The 16064-nt window shown below is 39.3% G+C and overlaps 3 protein-coding genes across 3 annotated transcripts; 1 reads left to right on the plus strand and 2 right to left on the minus strand.

Annotated features, from left to right (window-relative positions):
• Positions 1-380: 380 nt before the first annotated feature.
• On the minus strand, positions 381-9427 carry trmt11 (tRNA methyltransferase 11 homolog). Its single transcript, XM_063878548.1, has 13 exons — positions 9029-9427; positions 8612-8677; positions 8430-8503; positions 8193-8274; positions 8007-8099; positions 7778-7912; positions 7531-7687; positions 7353-7433; positions 6736-6900; positions 6508-6580; positions 6137-6271; positions 2720-2840; positions 381-711 (listed from the first exon to the last, which is right to left on the minus strand). The coding sequence occupies exons 1-13, from the start codon at positions 9104-9106 to the stop codon at positions 571-573; spliced, it is 1401 nt and encodes a 466-aa protein (XP_063734618.1). The 5' UTR covers positions 9107-9427; the 3' UTR covers positions 381-570.
• Positions 9428-9638: 211 nt separating this feature from the next.
• Positions 9639-10885, plus strand: si:dkey-29b11.3 (actin-binding Rho-activating protein-like). Its single transcript, XM_063880236.1, has 2 exons — positions 9639-9746; positions 10111-10885. The coding sequence occupies exon 2, from the start codon at positions 10119-10121 to the stop codon at positions 10656-10658; it is 540 nt and encodes a 179-aa protein (XP_063736306.1). The 5' UTR covers positions 9639-9746; positions 10111-10118; the 3' UTR covers positions 10659-10885.
• Positions 10886-13087: 2202 nt separating this feature from the next.
• hint3 (histidine triad nucleotide binding protein 3) lies at positions 13088-15740 on the minus strand. Its single transcript, XM_063880238.1, has 5 exons — positions 15550-15740; positions 14943-15060; positions 14708-14777; positions 14164-14290; positions 13088-14074 (listed from the first exon to the last, which is right to left on the minus strand). The coding sequence occupies exons 1-5, from the start codon at positions 15685-15687 to the stop codon at positions 14027-14029; spliced, it is 501 nt and encodes a 166-aa protein (XP_063736308.1). The 5' UTR covers positions 15688-15740; the 3' UTR covers positions 13088-14026.
• Between the last annotated feature and the right edge of the window lie 324 nt (positions 15741-16064).

Here is a 16064-nt window from a genome sequence, read left to right on the forward strand (position 1 = left end):
TAGGGTATTAAAGCATTGCTACTGGGTTGATTTATAGGGAGCGAAACAGTCAATGGGTGTATGTGGATGTGTGTTTTATTTATAATGGTTATTTATAAATGTTTTGTTAAATTTCCATAATAATAAAATTGGGGAGATCTAATCAGCGAGAGAAAACATACCATGCAAGGCAGGTGTTTACCAGGCACCGAGGGAGTAATGACAGCCGCCCTTAAGTTGCATTATGGGAAGTTTAGGATCCATTGTTTTTGAAGTTTAACCTTATATTAGTAACTTAAAGGTGCAGTAAAAGAAGTGCACTTCTAAATCACCGGAGTAACTTTAATTTTTTACACCATCTTCCCAGTTAATGGTACTTAGTTAAAGATTAACAATGACGCTGGTATTTTAACAATTTATTTGCAAAGCAAAAAGTACAAGCATAAAACATTACCATAATTAAAATAGTGAAAAAGATTAAAAAAATTATAAGAAATAAGTTTGTTCCCATCTTTGAGTCCACTGGTGTTCGCTTGTTTTCTCTAATCTATAAAAACACACTCATACTTCACGTTGAGGAAATTGGTCCATTCACTCTCCATTGACAGCAGATTTGTTGTCCTCCTTGCCACACCTCTTGTTTACTCCGCTGAAATACTTCTCTCTGAAGGCGTTGTGTCCCTGGTAAGGGCTGAAGCGTGGGTCTGCTAGATAAGCCAGGCTGTCAAGTTCCTGTAAAGAGACAAACAAATCCAGGTCATTGTTCCAAACTGCCATAGATATTACAAAGGAAACACAGAGAACTTCACACAGCATTTAGCCACATAATATTATGTGGAATACATGTATTTAGTCTTAATCTTCAACTATAAAAACAACACTTCTAGCTGTTGAAATTGACAGCTTGTTAAATAATGTGATGAAAGAAAAAAGCGTCATATTGAAAGAAAAAAAAAGGTTGAAGGTTTTTTTGGGGTCATGTTTAAAAATGAACTTTTCCAGTTAATAAAGCAACTCACACTAGAGGTCAGTATCATATTGGCATCACAAGGTTTCCATATATTTCGACTGTCTGTATATGGGAACAGGACTGTGCTGGTGAATATGAACCATGTACTGTATATGAACTGTTATGAATCCCTTCAGTGAGACAGTTTGTCTTGGCTGTAAGGTAGCCGCTGGTCAGCGGAGGGATGAAGGGAGGAAGAGAGATGCTGGGAAGAGGAATAATGAGGTGAGTTGAGTTGGACGTGATGACTCCGAGGCTGGGCCTGTAATTTGTCAGCAACACCTCTTTTGCTTGCTGATGCTGCCAAGCAACCTGGAAACAATTTTCGGGACCACTCTGCATGAAAACTTGGGGTAACAAAACTGACCACTCAACTGTGACCCCAAATTAAAAAGACACAGGGACACACATATACAAACGACTGCAAACAGTGAAAATAACCAATTAGCCTTTGCCAAAAACCATAGGTGTAGGATTACACACATTTAGTGTTAAATTGGGCAAACAAGTAATTTATGGCCACCAAACACATTTTGTCACACCCTATAAATAAGGAAATGTGAGGTTTCTAAGATGTTTTTCTGAAGTAGTTTAACAGGAAACTTCTTACAGCAATTAGGCGCGCCCCATTATTGTAAAAAAAACAGAAACAGTGCGGACACATGCATCATAGGCATTCAAACACATTTAGGTGTTCACACACACACCAAGCTGTGAACCCTGGTGAATGAGTGCAGAGGTGCGGATTGAAAGGGAAAACTGTGCAACCTGAGAGAGACAGCAGTCAGATAAGATCAAACAGCTGTGTGTTTGTGTGTGCGTGTCATACAGGGCCCTTTATGGGAGCAATTTGGGGTTTTGAAGTGGAATGGATGTCAGATCCAAAGATGGATTGTTTTCCATACGATTTGTGATTAAACCATTTAGGGTTCCAGTATAAAAGAAATGAGCCAATCATAACCAGATGGTGAGGATTTTACCGCAGACCGACAGAGAGACACCATCACTTCCATCAAGATGATAAAAAACACACACATGTGTGTACTGCATACATGTAGGTGACACATACTTTGGTGGTTGCATATACAAACAATTATATAAAGTGCACATGAAAAAAAATACATCCATTAACAGGCAGGCCCTCACATGCTCTCATTTTACATAAACCAAATCATATCTGTGTTGCTGTTCATACTCACACATACAAACGCAGTAAACACACAGGGTGGTACTGTGCAAACTTTCCATAACATAGAACCTTAACTTATAACAGTGCAGTCCATTTAAAGGCTGTGCTTCCAATTTTAAGTATGAATAAAATGAGATAAGAGTCCATTTTACAGCTGTTTTTTTTACTGTAACTAAAAAAGGCTACTTTTGTGCCACTGTGCTGAAAAAAAAAAAAGACAATTCCAGTAGGAAGAAAAACAGGTATTAAATAGATATGTTATGTACACAGTGTATGTAAATTACCCCAACACAATCAAACAATAGCATTCATGAAAACTTGGGTGGAAATTTATGATGACCTTCATTTTTCATTATTTATTAATTCATTCAATTATGATGATTTAAATATGTTGGATAGAAGTAATTTTATAATTATAACCATCCAGACTTATTCAAAGTGCTTGTTTACTCCAAACAAGAGTCCAAAAACAAATCTTTTCAAGGATTATCAGTTTACTGGAAAATAAGCAACTGTTTCAGTTCAAACGCATATGCACACACCTCAGGGTTCTTGATTTTCTCCATGGTGATCAGGCGGCGTGAGGTGTGGCTGGAGAGCGTCTGCTCACAGTTGCTGATGATCCGGAGACACGGGTTAAGAGGCACCATCTCAACACAGTACCTGGACAGGGGACAACATGCACAATCACAGTTAAACACAAGTTTCCAAAAAGAAAGTATCAGAAAAAAATAATTACATCTAAAAGCTAAATGAGAGGAATATGCAATGGGAAAACAATGAACTTCCTTTCTGTCTGGAGGCCATAAACAGGCTGCTTGGATACAGACAGACTAATCCTGTCAAAATTACTACCTAACTTTTGCCAACTGTCTTTGCCAGCCAAGGGCTCTCCTTTCTCCCTTCGTGTATTGTTCCGTTTTTCTCCCACCAATCAAAACGCTCATTTAGTGCAAAGATGAAGGTGGAAAAATTGACTCTGGGCTGACAGGTCGACTGCTGGCTCTGTCATCACTAGCCAGGCCAGGTTAGGGCCTATTAACAGCAGATGATGTATGTGTTAGCATATTTGTGTCAGTAGCACTTTCTCCTAGCTGCCATCACAGTAGCAGCAGAGCGACTCACGGCCAGATTTGCAAGTCACTGTTTGTCTGCCCTGTTGCCATGGCCACATGTGGGCCTCTTCAGCGACGGGATGTTTGGTCGCCAGGGTGACAAACGGCGATGCAGTCAGGTGATTATTCTCTCCTGTCAATCAGGAGTCATTAGTAAAGAGCCCGACCTGTTGAGCTAGTGTTAACATGTATGCCGAGGCCAGGTTGTCTTTCACCTTCAGATCTTCCTTTGGAGCTTCAATCAGCTGTGTTGATCACTAAATATTCCCAACATCTTTGCGGACACAGTTACCCTTGGAGTCTAACATATGCATGGCAGGAATCCTGATTTCCGTTTGTAGTCGGAACAGTACTGAACAATCAGTCTTGAGCAGGCAGGAACAAACTAGGTAAAAATGTGTTATTTATACGATGAAAATTAGCTAGTGAACTGGTGACCCGTGAAACAATCCAGGAATCCAATCCAGACATAAATCATTGAACCTCTCCAGTCTAGATGTTCAAGTTGCTCATCTCACTTAACAGTGAACAGCGAAAGAAAGTAAAGGTGCAGATGCATGCACAGCTGTGGTCGCAACTACTGTGGATTCAAGCATTACCGTTATTGTCCAGGACTCAGCTCACAGGCTTTATTTGTCACACTATTTTACTTTTTTGACACAAGACTGCCTTTTTTTTTACCAAGAATTTAGAGGTTATTACATTTAAAAAGTTTTAGGATGTATACAGTATTTACAAAATCACAGAAGGTTTATAAAATAAATGTTAAATGGATATCGTATTTCAAAATCGAGCACATTTATGCTCTCAATTTTACTACATGCTTATTCTGATAATAAAGCAGTGGCATGCAGCCTCTATATAACCTGTATCATTAGATGAATTTCCAAAATGTCCAGATATTTATACTAAAGATGAATAATGATGACCTAAAAATAAAAACATGGCTCATTTATACCCTTTCACACGTATCCCCCTACTCCTGACAATACAGGCGCTTTATTTCCTCTGTTCACTTGTTTATGTTGTAATTAGGTAATTTTATGGCTGCGATGACTGATATAGCATCATCTGTCTTGATACTTTTTCTTCTTTCATTTATTTTTTAAAAAGGGAGAAAGAGAAGAGAGTTTAAGGGGCCTAACCTGGTCTAGACGATGTTGTTTGCTGACAGGACTTTGTGTCATCTGTCATCACGCACACACACAGCCTCCCCATTCTCTTGAATCAGGCAGACACACACACTCCCCACTGATTCTACGACAGCGATGGACGCAGATACACATAAATGTGGGGGTGACAGAAACACGATATCTCCCCCGTAGAGCCCCAGATTAGGCCCAGGAGACAGGCTACGTCTGGGCTCACACACACACGTGATTGTGCACAGAAACACAAAGGCCAGACTGGAGAGACAGATAGTTCACATATCTGACTTGCCTGACCCCAGACATTTATTTTGGCACAGCGCTCTGACAGGCACTGGTAGATGAGTAGCAAAGACAAATGTGTGAACATGATGAGACAAATGTATGCATGGGGTCATACGCAAGACCACACACATGTGTACGGATGCATACATACAGAGACAAAGGGACAAGATATTCAAGTTGGGAGTGCATATAGTGGGCTTGCTTTGCTTCGCACATAATAAAAAAAACTAGAGTAGCATGGTTATCGCATGTCCTCCTGGTCTTATAATCAGTGACCAGAAGTAACTCAAGCCCTGCAGTGTTTTTTTTATCTTTGCCCAAACATCCGCTATGTGTTGTGGTTTACACCTTTACTGTCAAACACCTGTACTCGGAGTCAGCACTTCACTTTCTGCTATAGTGCATAGAACATTTAACAATGCACAACTTTGTTTCAGAACAGCCGTCCTGTACAGCCCACATACAAAGGAGCCGGCAGTTGTGGTTTACTGGGAAGCAGCTGTACGAGCTGGGAAACCTCAACACACCTGTTATATTCTCTGTATAAACACCATCACCCACACAGGTGGACGAGGTTAAATAGGAGCGGGAATGGAATATTTCTACATCTACAGGGGATATCCTGGAGGGTAGAAAGTGGAAAAGTAGGATGGACAAGTCTTTGTGTGCCAGTCTGCTGGACTGAAATCTACAAACAGAGCAGCAGGTTTTGAAAGCACAAAGCAGCTCATTAACTAGCTTCTCATTATCCAACTCATTAATAGACAGACATTTGTTAGTGTGTGTGTTTAATTCACACTATCCTATAACTAATTGTCATTCAAATAACCATGTTTACATTACAATACGTCTTCGTTCAATGTTGTGGGAATTACTCAGGCCAAAAATGTAGATTTTCAATATTGTATGTTGCCCTTTCTAGAAGCCTGGTTTGTGCAGTTTCGGTTTATGGTTTGAGCCTGCCCCCTATTGACGCAAATTAATATTTTCAGAGAGTCACCAGCAGGAGTTCCCAATATAAACCAATAAGGACACAATAAACATCCAATTTAGTATTGAAATATACATTTCCATGCACTGAAGCATTAGAATGAACAAACAACAATATATTTGCCACAAATCACAGCAAACATTGACAGCTATCATTCGTATTTTAAGGATCATATTTGTATTTTGTGCCTCTGCTGAGACATGTCTACATGCTTTAATGTTCAAAAAGCTCTTTATTTTTCTCATACACTCGTGATGCAGCATCCCTGGGCGCAGTACATATGGCAGCCCAGTGCTTCTAACACTAGGATGGGTCAAATGCAGACTGTACATTTTGCAGCCCATTTACATGCACAAAAACACTAAAGGAAAGGGAAACCCAATAAAGCACAATAGGGTCTTTTTAAGTCTGCATACTCACTCTGGTCTGTAGACAGGCAACCAATAGACCAGCCTCCCACCCAAAACCAGGTGGTGGGCAGAAAAGTTCAACAGATCTGTGAAGATGTCACTCAAGTGGTACGCCTGTGAGACAGGGACGTGAGAGTCTTCATAGCTAGGAAGAAGACAAAATAAACACAAACAAGTTTGGACCAGGGCACAAAAACAGAACATTAACGAAAGATACAGAACATTTCAAAATGTTTCTATTTTTTTAAGTTCACCAAAATATTACAATACCTGTCATGGCTACACCTGCTCTAGATTACAATAAAGTCTTACTAGCGTGAGTAAGTGATACTTCATGCTGAGGAACAAATTTAATAAGTTTTGAGCATTAAGTGAACTTACATGGCATCTTGGGGTTTGGTAATGTCTTTGTGGGAGCCCGTTCTCCTTGTTGACTCACGGATACCATACGGAGCTGAGGTCAGAAAAGTGTATCCCATTATGAGAGCCCGAATTTAATATGTAGCACTGATGTAGCTAGAGTCCATGATTGCTGCAACTCTGCTTCAGTGATTAAAAGGACAATAAAAGCTAGAGATTTATCACAAGTTTGTTATACTTAAGACCTACGATCGGTGATGATTGCATCAAAAAGAGCCGCCTCCCTCCACACATGCTTGGATGCATCAGACACCATGACATCGATATACATGTCCTCTGTTCCATACTGCCGCAGGTTGGCTCTGATGTTCTCGTCAGGTCCTCGCCACGTCTTGTTTTTACGGCTTGACCGACCTGAAAGAGGAAGGGACTTTTAGAAATTTGGATAGCAGCAGAAATTCACAGCAGGTTCCGGCCACTGTTGGTTGTGAACAGAGAAATGACTTAAAACAATACTTCAGTATTTCAATATATCGGAATACTTTGTTTAAATATTTAGCCTATAAATAGAACTGAATAATAATATTTGTATTTTATACAAACATAAACAATTTAAATTAAAATGTAAAAAAAAAGATTAAATAAAATATGTATTCAACAAATAAACAACAATACAAATGTGTTTGTGTATAACAATTTATAAAAGGGGTTTATTACTCCAATAAAGATATTAATGATGAAACCTAACTATTGTATGAAAAACTGCACAGGTTATATCTGGAAGCTTTAATACATTACGTTAGATAATGCCTGAAAAGAAAATAAGAGTTTGCATATGACGCTATGTTAGCTCTGAGTAGACTTACCTCTACCATGAATAGTGTTGTAATCTATATCTGTTCCACAGACATAGGCTCTAAAATGAGAACATGCGACCAACAGGCTCCCTTAACAGATCAAAAGACAAAACAATTTTTAATTTGCAAAGATTTCCCTTAATAAGTGACTATTTATCTATGAGAGTGAGTGTTATTGTTATCTCACCTGTGCCAACAAACGGGTCAAAGACAAGGTCATTCTTATTGACTTTGGCGTGGTTGGCCATGATGAATGATAGACCAGCATCCATACTGGTGTTCCCTATGAAGTGTCTGTTCTTCACACTGTGGGAGCGAATCAATTCCCGCTGTCCATCCGCTATCTGTCGCAGCAGGGAGAAGAGATGAACAGTGGTTGGTTCCAGATCACCTCTAACTGGTTGAATGCAAACCAACAGTCAAATGTATCTCACCCATCGACCGAAATAGATGTAGTTAGGATGCTCAGGGATGTCATTGGGGTCTGTGCCATAATCTTCCAACAAACAGAAGATGTGCTGAGGGCTCTTCAGGTTCACTGCTCCTTCAAATGGAAGATAGTCCATGGCCTGGAGAAAGAATATAAAACATGACATCCTGCACAAACATATACATACACGTATCATCAAAGATGCTATGATACACAGACATCTAAATACTCACATCAATCCTTTTGATTCTGTCTTCAAACTCCAGAGTCTTGTTGAAAGTGTATACATTGATTCTGTAAGTTGAGTCTTTGTGCATGAATGGTGACTATAGGGAAAATAAACATATGAGCTTACAATATGTTTGTTTTAATATCAGCCTTTTTTCTGAAACAGCATGTTTCACAGTAGCATCACAAACCATGTTCTCTGTTGGGTACTTCAAGAGGGATGTTTTGAGCTCACTGTGCGTTTGTCCGTGGCCCCAAAGTTCAAAGGCGGACCTGAAAGCAAAGATAATGCATGAATTACAGCTTCATCTCAACTACCGTTGCATGTTCAGATGGATGGCAATATATGATGCATGTTAAGGTTGTTCCATTGCTACAGGTGCAAGACCAAACAGCTAAAACGTACTAACTTAATAACTAAAACTTACTTTGCACAAACAGATCTGGCCATGACGCCGCGGACATCCTCCTCAGACAACCCATCCATACACCAGAAAGGACACTAGAGAGAAGAGACAAGAAGAAACCTTAATCATAAATCATCAAAGCCAATAGATGTATCAGATTTAGGAAAATAATGATTTGTAATAGGTGCTTTTGATCTGCAAACCTTCTCTATGAAGTTTCCACTAGAATGGAACGGCTTTCCTCTGAGAGCCAGCAAGGCCTTGATCTCCTGCAAGCACACATATCATAATAAATTGAATTAAATCTTCACGAGTATTTATATTACCTCATTAGCAATATCAGTGGGGATTCCTGTAGAATTAATCAAATACCACAGGAGCACAGATGTAGTTCCAGGTGGACAAACTCAGTGTTAGAGGGTTATTCTTGTGTGCCATCAAAGCCTAAACGTAATTGCACTGTTTTGACAGTTAGCATCTATACATACAGTCTATGGTTAGCATGTAGCTAACGCAGCAAACCACGTGAGGAGGGGCTCTTGTCTGACAGATTTTACGAACAGAGAAATATAAACATTCTTAATAGTCAGACAGAAACTGAGAGAAATTATAAAAATTACCGGCAACCTGAAGTCCAGATTATCTTGGGCAAGATGTAACAAATACTTGAGGCATGATTGACGGGTGGAGGTCGCCATATTTGTTGCCGATTCAAAATACGTCCGGCTTGAAACCGGGCTGCGAAAGAATAGTACCGCTTGAGGACAAATTTACCATAATAGGAAAGGCATGTTGCTGTCTCTCTCAGTTTAACTACGTTGTATGATATTATATATTGGAATGTGTGTGTTTTATATGCGTTTAGTATACTGTCTACAGGAGGATAATCAATTTGTTTCTGTTGTTGCTGTACTTTTTTCAACTAAATTAGGTGGACTGGTCGAAAATGTAACTGGAAAAAAAGTGTGTTGGTTGGCGTGTATTAGCCAAAAGAGTAACCGTCGCCTATAATAATTTGTTTGTCATCTTTAACCCACTCGTATGCTCTCTAACATCCCAGCATAAACTTTCTTTAGAATGTAAATCTGCTTCACTAGACACCTTGTCGTTGCCGCCCTCTCTGACCAGTGATTGGCTGCTTGGAGCTTGTCAAACACGCCAGTGGTTGAGACTGATGTTCATCCGAGCGGTTTTGCCTTTGGAGAGGAAACTATCCGCATTCTTGCTTCCCGCAGCGGTGAGTACTGCAGTATTGATACATGTGTGTTGTTGGCACATTGGATACAAATAAAAGCTCATTGCCGATGAAGTGAGGATCGAGGCAGTGAGAGTGACATCGTGAGTTGGATCATGTTTGATAATCTTTAACTCCAAATATCTGATAGGTTGTATGGACATAGTTTATGTTATAAAGCAGGGTGTTGTTCTTGTTTTGATGAGGAACTATCTTGGTTTTGCAAAATAATATTTCGTTTTTCTTTAGTTTAAATGAATTTTATCGTTGTAATTATGGGTTAAATCTGTCATTAGTTACCATAAATTGATATGCAGATCTAAAGCTTAAATTCATACTTTTAAAAATTATTATTTAAGGTAGTTGATTTTTAAATAATAATTGAATGAAAAAAGTAAATGGCTAAAATTAATTGTTTAAAAACATTGTAAGTTACCAGTTAACGCTTTGTAATATTCTATTCCCTAGAGACAGTGATGGGGACGACCAGCCAGGGCACCACCATCATAGAAACTGAAGATGATGTCCCCGATTCCACTCAGTTTTGCGATGAAGCTGCAATGTGCATTGTTTCTGTCAAAGGCTTAAAGGAGAACTGGCAAAAGTGGTCGGATGAGCACCAGGAGTATCAGAAGCACAACCCCTTCAGTCACGGCACCAGGCCCAGTGTGGTGGCCCCTCAGAGACGCCAGGATGACTACGGGAAACCTCTGCATGGCTCAATGACGGAGAAGCGGGGGAAGGATGCTCACACACATATAAGCAGAGAAGTTGAAGAGCTGTGTGAGGTGATCAGGATCATTGGGGAGCCAGCAGTCAAAAATGGGGATGGAGGAGGCGGCGATGGAAGGGTGGTGACCGTAGAATTTAAGAAATTGTTTGAGCATTATGTGAACATCTCTAATAAACTGGTGGGGGTTCTTCTACGAGCAAGGAAGCAGAGGCTGATTAACTTTGAGGGGGAGATGCTTTGGCAGGGGAAGGATGACCATGCAGTTATTACTCTGTTCAGGTGATCAGAACATTTGAGCATTTTTGCCTTCATTCAAGTTCACATAAGACAGAAATGTTTGATTTGAGTTGCTCACACAAGAAAAACACCTAGTATATTAGACATATTATCTCCTCATGCTACAAACAATCAAAAAACACAAATAAAGAGAAACAGAGTGGTCATACATTGAAAACACACGGATATTGTAGCCTAATCAAACTTATACAGTGGGGCAAAAAAGTATTTAGTCAGCCACCAATTGTGCAAGTTCTCCCATTTAAAAAGATGAGAGAGGCCTGTAATTTTTATCATAGGTATACCTCAACTATGAGAGACAGAATGAGAAAAAGAAATCCAGGAAATCACATTGTCTGATTTTTAATGAATTAATTGGTAAATTCCTCGGTAAAATAAGTATTTGGTCACCTACAAACAAGCAAGATTTCTGGCTCTCACAGACCTGTAACTTCTTCTTTAAGAGGCTCCTCTGTCCTCCACTGGTTACCTGTATTAATGGCACCTTTTTGAACTCGTTATCAGTATAAAAGACACCTGTCCACAACCTCAAACAGTCATACTCCAAACTCCACTATGGCCAAGACCAAAGAGCTGTCAAAGGAGACCAGAGACAAAATTGTAGACCTGCACCAGGCTGGGAAAACTGAATCTGCAATAGGTAAGCAGCTTGGTGTGAAGAAATCAACTGTGGGAGCAATTATTAGAAAATGGAAGACATACAAGACCACTGCTAATCTCCCTCCATCTGGGGCTCCACACAAGATCTCACCCCGTGGGGTCAAAATGATCACAAGAACGGTGAGCAAAAATCCCAGAACCACACGGGGGGACCTAGTGAATGACCTGCAGAGAGCTGGGACCAAAGTAACAGAGGCTACCATCAGTAACACACTACGCCGCCAGGGACTTAAATCCTGCAGTTCCAGACGTGTCCCCCTGCTTAAGCCAATACATGTCCAGGCCCGACTGAAGTTTGCTAGAGGGCATTTGTATGATCCAGAAGAGGATTGGGAGAATGTCATATGGTCAGATGAAACCAAAATAGAACTTTTTGGTAAAAACTCAACTCGTCGTGTTTGGAGGAGAAAGAATGCAGAGTTGCATCCAAAGAACACCATACCTACTGTGAAGCATGGGGGTGGAAACATCATGCTTTGGGGCTGTTTTTCTGCAAAGGGACCAGGACGACTGATCCTTGTAAAGGAAAGAATGAATGGGGCCATGTATCGTGAGATTTTGAGTGAAAACCTCCTTCCATCAGCAAGGGCACTGAAGATGAAGCGTGGCTGGGTCTTTCAGCATGACAATGATCCCAAACACACCGCCAGGGCAACGAAGGAGTGGCTTCGTAAGAAGCATTTCAAGGTCCTGGAGTGGCCTAGCCAGTCTCCAGATCTCAACCCCATAGAACATCTTTGGAGGGAGTTGAAAGTCCGTGTTGCCCAGCGACAGCCCCAAAACATCACTGCTTTAGAGGAGATCTGCATGGAGGAATGGGCCAAAATACCAGCAACAGTGTGTGAAAACCTTGTGAAGACTTACAGAAAACGTTTGACCTCTGTCATTGCCAACAAAGGGTATATAACAAAGTATTGAGATGAACTTTTGTTATTGACCAAATACTTATTTTCCACAATAATTTGAAAATGTATTCTTTAAAAATCAGACAATGTGATTTTCTGGATTTATTTTTCTCATTTTGTCTCTCATAGTTGAGGTATACCTATGATAAAAATTACAGGCCGCTCTCATCTTTTTAAATGGGAGAACTTGCACAATTGGTGGCTGACTAAATACTTTTTTGCCCCACTGTATATATTATAGAGTGCTTCAAATTGTTTATAATTTTCATATACTTAGGCTTTTCCACATCATACCTTTTCCCTGTGTTGCTTATCAAATCTTTGCCGAACAAATACCTTTCACTATATTCCCCTCACTAGGTTTTCTAACATGGTTGATGAGCCTGAACTAAAGCCAAAGAGAACATGAGGCTTCCTGTGACAGACAATATGGTGCTATAGGATGAACTTGATCCCAGCATGCTTGAGAGCATGAATTTATTACAAGTCTGCTTTGTTATTTAACCCTTTACAGTTTGAAACTTTGCACACCTGCACCAGATAGCTGTGCCAAAAACTACAAATGCTGCTTAAATTAAATAAACAATAAACTATGCACTGACTGACAAATGCCATATTAAATGCTGCTTTTAAAAGTTATGGACATTTTTTAAGATAAGGCAGTAGTAGATTGATCAATATGCAGTATCTGCTTTGGTTATTATGATAAAGAAATTAACAGAATAGTGCCCTGTCTGTTATGCTGTTAATGTGGGTGCTTGGTGAACTGTAAACACTGGTGCTGTAGTTAAAGTAATGACTGGAGAGAGGAGTAAAAGGATACCTAGGACTCACTGCATTAGAAACACACTGAGAGGTAGCAATTTATTATTTATTCTAAGTTGAATTAATTCTTAAAGTGCATACAATTTCGTACAGTACATACAGATCTTTTTCTTTATTTTTTACATTCCCTAATATACATCAGTGTCATCATAGCATAAATATCCACTTCATTCACCAACACCTTAGTTTAACTCACTTCACTTCAACAATCCTCAGATATTACATTAGATCAAACAAATGCAACATTACATACTAGTGTTTGTCGAGCTCATTAGTACTTAGCAGCTTCTGCTGTAAAGGACATTTGTACAGTACATAGTTAATCAAAATGTTACTTTGTAGTTTAGCCCACATCAGCTACCCCAGCGCATGTCCATCAGCAAAGAAATTACTTAACATAACTGAGGAACACAAAACTGTCCGAAATGTTATATCCATATATGATAACACAAATTAATTTTCCTTACTTATGCTTTTTCTCAGTTATACATGCATAACATATGATTTTCAAATCAGTAGGCACATCAAGATATCAAACAGCTTGTTATTTATAAGGGCTTTAAATTGTTGTACTTAACACACATTCGCATTCAGTAAAAACAACAAAAAAAGAACACCTTCTTTGGTGTCAATAGTTGAAACAGGTGAATCACACCGTTTACTACATGGTCCATAAAATAAATGCATTTTTATTACGTCCAATATTGAGGAAGATTTAATGTTTAATCTTCTTCTGTAGAAACATTTGACAAAAATAATCTAACATATCTCAAGTGGCAAGAAGCAAGGTTTGGCTTCATCCAAGTTTTCATTTGGCTTCCAATACTAATATCACACCAGTTTAAAACACTGTCATTACAAAAAGGCAGCTAATTAATGTTAACTTGTATCATCAAACATGGCATCTGCAAGAAGGCGGATGTTCAAAGTCAAGAACTGTAAGTAACGTATCGAAGAGTAGTGGTCAGTTTGTGTCTCCTTTGGAGTTGAGAAGCTCAATCAGCTGGTCTGCCTGCAAAATATTACAATTTCTGATTTAATAAATGTCTGAACTGCCGATTCCAATATTTGCAGACTCTGATTTTTGAAGGTGGGACTTACTGTGATAAACCAATAGGAGTTGAGTCTGTAGAAGAGGCGGGACATGAAGCCCATCTGACTGGCAGGAGCCAGGACATGAAGGTGTAGGTGTGTGACTGAACAGAACGGGGGCCAGTGGAAACCAAACCTGCAGACAAAGGAAAGAGCTGTATTGCACACAAGCTTACTAGCTCAATGACAACTTTTCAAAGTGTACCAAGTTAAAGTGCCCATTTAAGATATTTTATTTATTCATTTAAGAAGATTATCCATTTCCATTGTGATCCTGTTAGATGTACTGATAATACAATGTTTATCAGTAATTGCTGATTGTTTGCTTGTTCATTTGACAGTCACATTGATGATGATTATTGTGGTGGTTGGTCATGAAGAGAAAAATGTACCTATAAATAATGCGTCAGTGACTATTTGATAACAGACAAACTGATCTGGAACATGACCTGATGATCAAGTGACAAAAGCTGCATCACTTTTATTTTTTAGGGAGGTTTTTTTTTTGTAGAAATCCCATTGTAGCAACTAAGTACCACTGAATCTAGTTTACCTGACATCACTGAGGTCTGTTATGTTGTTTTTCTGGAGGATCTCCTTCCCTGTCTCGACCATGCGCTTCACTGGGATTGACGAGCAAAGCTTGTGTTACTTCTTGAACAAAATACATTTTCCCATTAAAAATACTGCAAGGCAAAACATATTTTTGCAGCAGTCTTTAAATAGTTTCAAGAGCAACCTAAACACAGTGAGTCATAAGTAGTAGTAGCAGTGTAGGTAAACCTTACCCAAAGGCACTTGTTCTTTGCTGAGTGATTTACAGTTTCCTACGTGTTTGGTTGGTACGATCAGGTAATGGTGGGGAGCTCCAGGTTTGATGTCTCTGAAACAGGAGATTTCTCCATCCTGGAACAGAGAGACAGAATCAAGTCATCAAATACGGATTAATGAATCAGCTTCAGGAACAGAAGGAGCTTAATAGGGTGAAACTAAAGTGTTTACTGAAGAACCAACCTTCTTTTTGACTACATGTCAGGGACCTTGTTGTGAGTAAATGTGATAAACTGATTACAGGCTCTCGTTTAAGCTTTATATCCCCTACAGTTGTGACTTTAAAATTGAAAGTTCCACTTTCAATGAGTGGACAGTACATACTTAACAATAACATTAGGGGGAACACCAGCTGACATCTTTAATCAATAGTATTAATTACAATGTAACCCTAACCCTTAACTAACATGGTCTCATAGAAAATCAAACATAAGCTCTAGCTATATATTCATAAAGCCACTATTTTTCACAGGGCTGCTTATTGACAAAAGTGTTTGCAAAGGCAATTAGCTAAAGCTAGCTAGCTCCACACTCAATATTATCTAATCATTGCGATATTCTCACACAATGAAGAAGCTCCGTATCCATTTCCTTGTTTACAATCTTGCAGAAAATACATTTCTTCTCATATCCTTCAGCTGGCCCGTTGCTAGTTTTGGCAACGTCAACCTGAGCTGCTTGTGCTGCCTCGATTTCTGCCATTGTTGTGAACTGTCGAGAGGAAGTCCTGCACAGTCTATTCAAGAGCTCATCGACCTCAGAAGGGGAAACTAAACGAGTGTCGATCCCAAATTGTAACTATGTAGGGATGAACGCTGCCACCAGAGAGCGACGTGGTTCAATATATGGGTCATTTCAGAATTGCGGTTACATTTGGTGTCCCAGCAAAAACAATGTTAATTATTTTCTCCTAAAAAAATATTTTCAGACCCTGCTTTCAATATTATCACTAAATAGACTGTATGTAAAAAAAAAACAATGTTTGGAGTACATTTTATGCACAATTTATTTGTTAAATATTCATCAAATGATTCCCACACCCTCCAAAACCATCAAAATTGCCTGTCCCAGGACAGAAA

Source organism: Eleginops maclovinus, chromosome 3 (genome assembly GCF_036324505.1).
Source record: "Eleginops maclovinus isolate JMC-PN-2008 ecotype Puerto Natales chromosome 3, JC_Emac_rtc_rv5, whole genome shotgun sequence".
NCBI lineage: Eukaryota > Metazoa > Chordata > Actinopteri > Perciformes > Eleginopidae > Eleginops > Eleginops maclovinus.

Coding starts and splice junctions, on each gene's coding strand:
- hint3 (XM_063880238.1), bottom strand. CDS start 15,687: ATGGCAGAAATCGAGGCAGCACAAGCAGCTCAGGTTGACGTTGCCAAA. Junction 15,061..15,549: donor ATACGGAGCTTCTTCATTGT/GTGAGAATATCG, acceptor TCTCTGTTCCAG/GATGGAGAAATCTCCTGTTT. Junction 14,778..14,942: donor CAAAGAACAAGTGCCTTTGG/GTAAGGTTTACC, acceptor CGTCAATCCCAG/TGAAGCGCATGGTCGAGACA.
- si:dkey-29b11.3 (XM_063880236.1), top strand. CDS start 10,119: ATGGGGACGACCAGCCAGGGCACCACCATCATAGAAACTGAAGATGAT.
- trmt11 (XM_063878548.1), bottom strand. CDS start 9,106: ATGGCGACCTCCACCCGTCAATCATGCCTCAAGTATTTGTTACATCTT. Junction 8,275..8,429: donor GCCAGATCTGTTTGTGCAAA/GTAAGTTTTAGT, acceptor CTTTGCTTTCAG/GTCCGCCTTTGAACTTTGGG. Junction 7,434..7,530: donor TGACCCGTTTGTTGGCACAG/GTGAGATAACAA, acceptor TGATCTGTTAAG/GGAGCCTGTTGGTCGCATGT.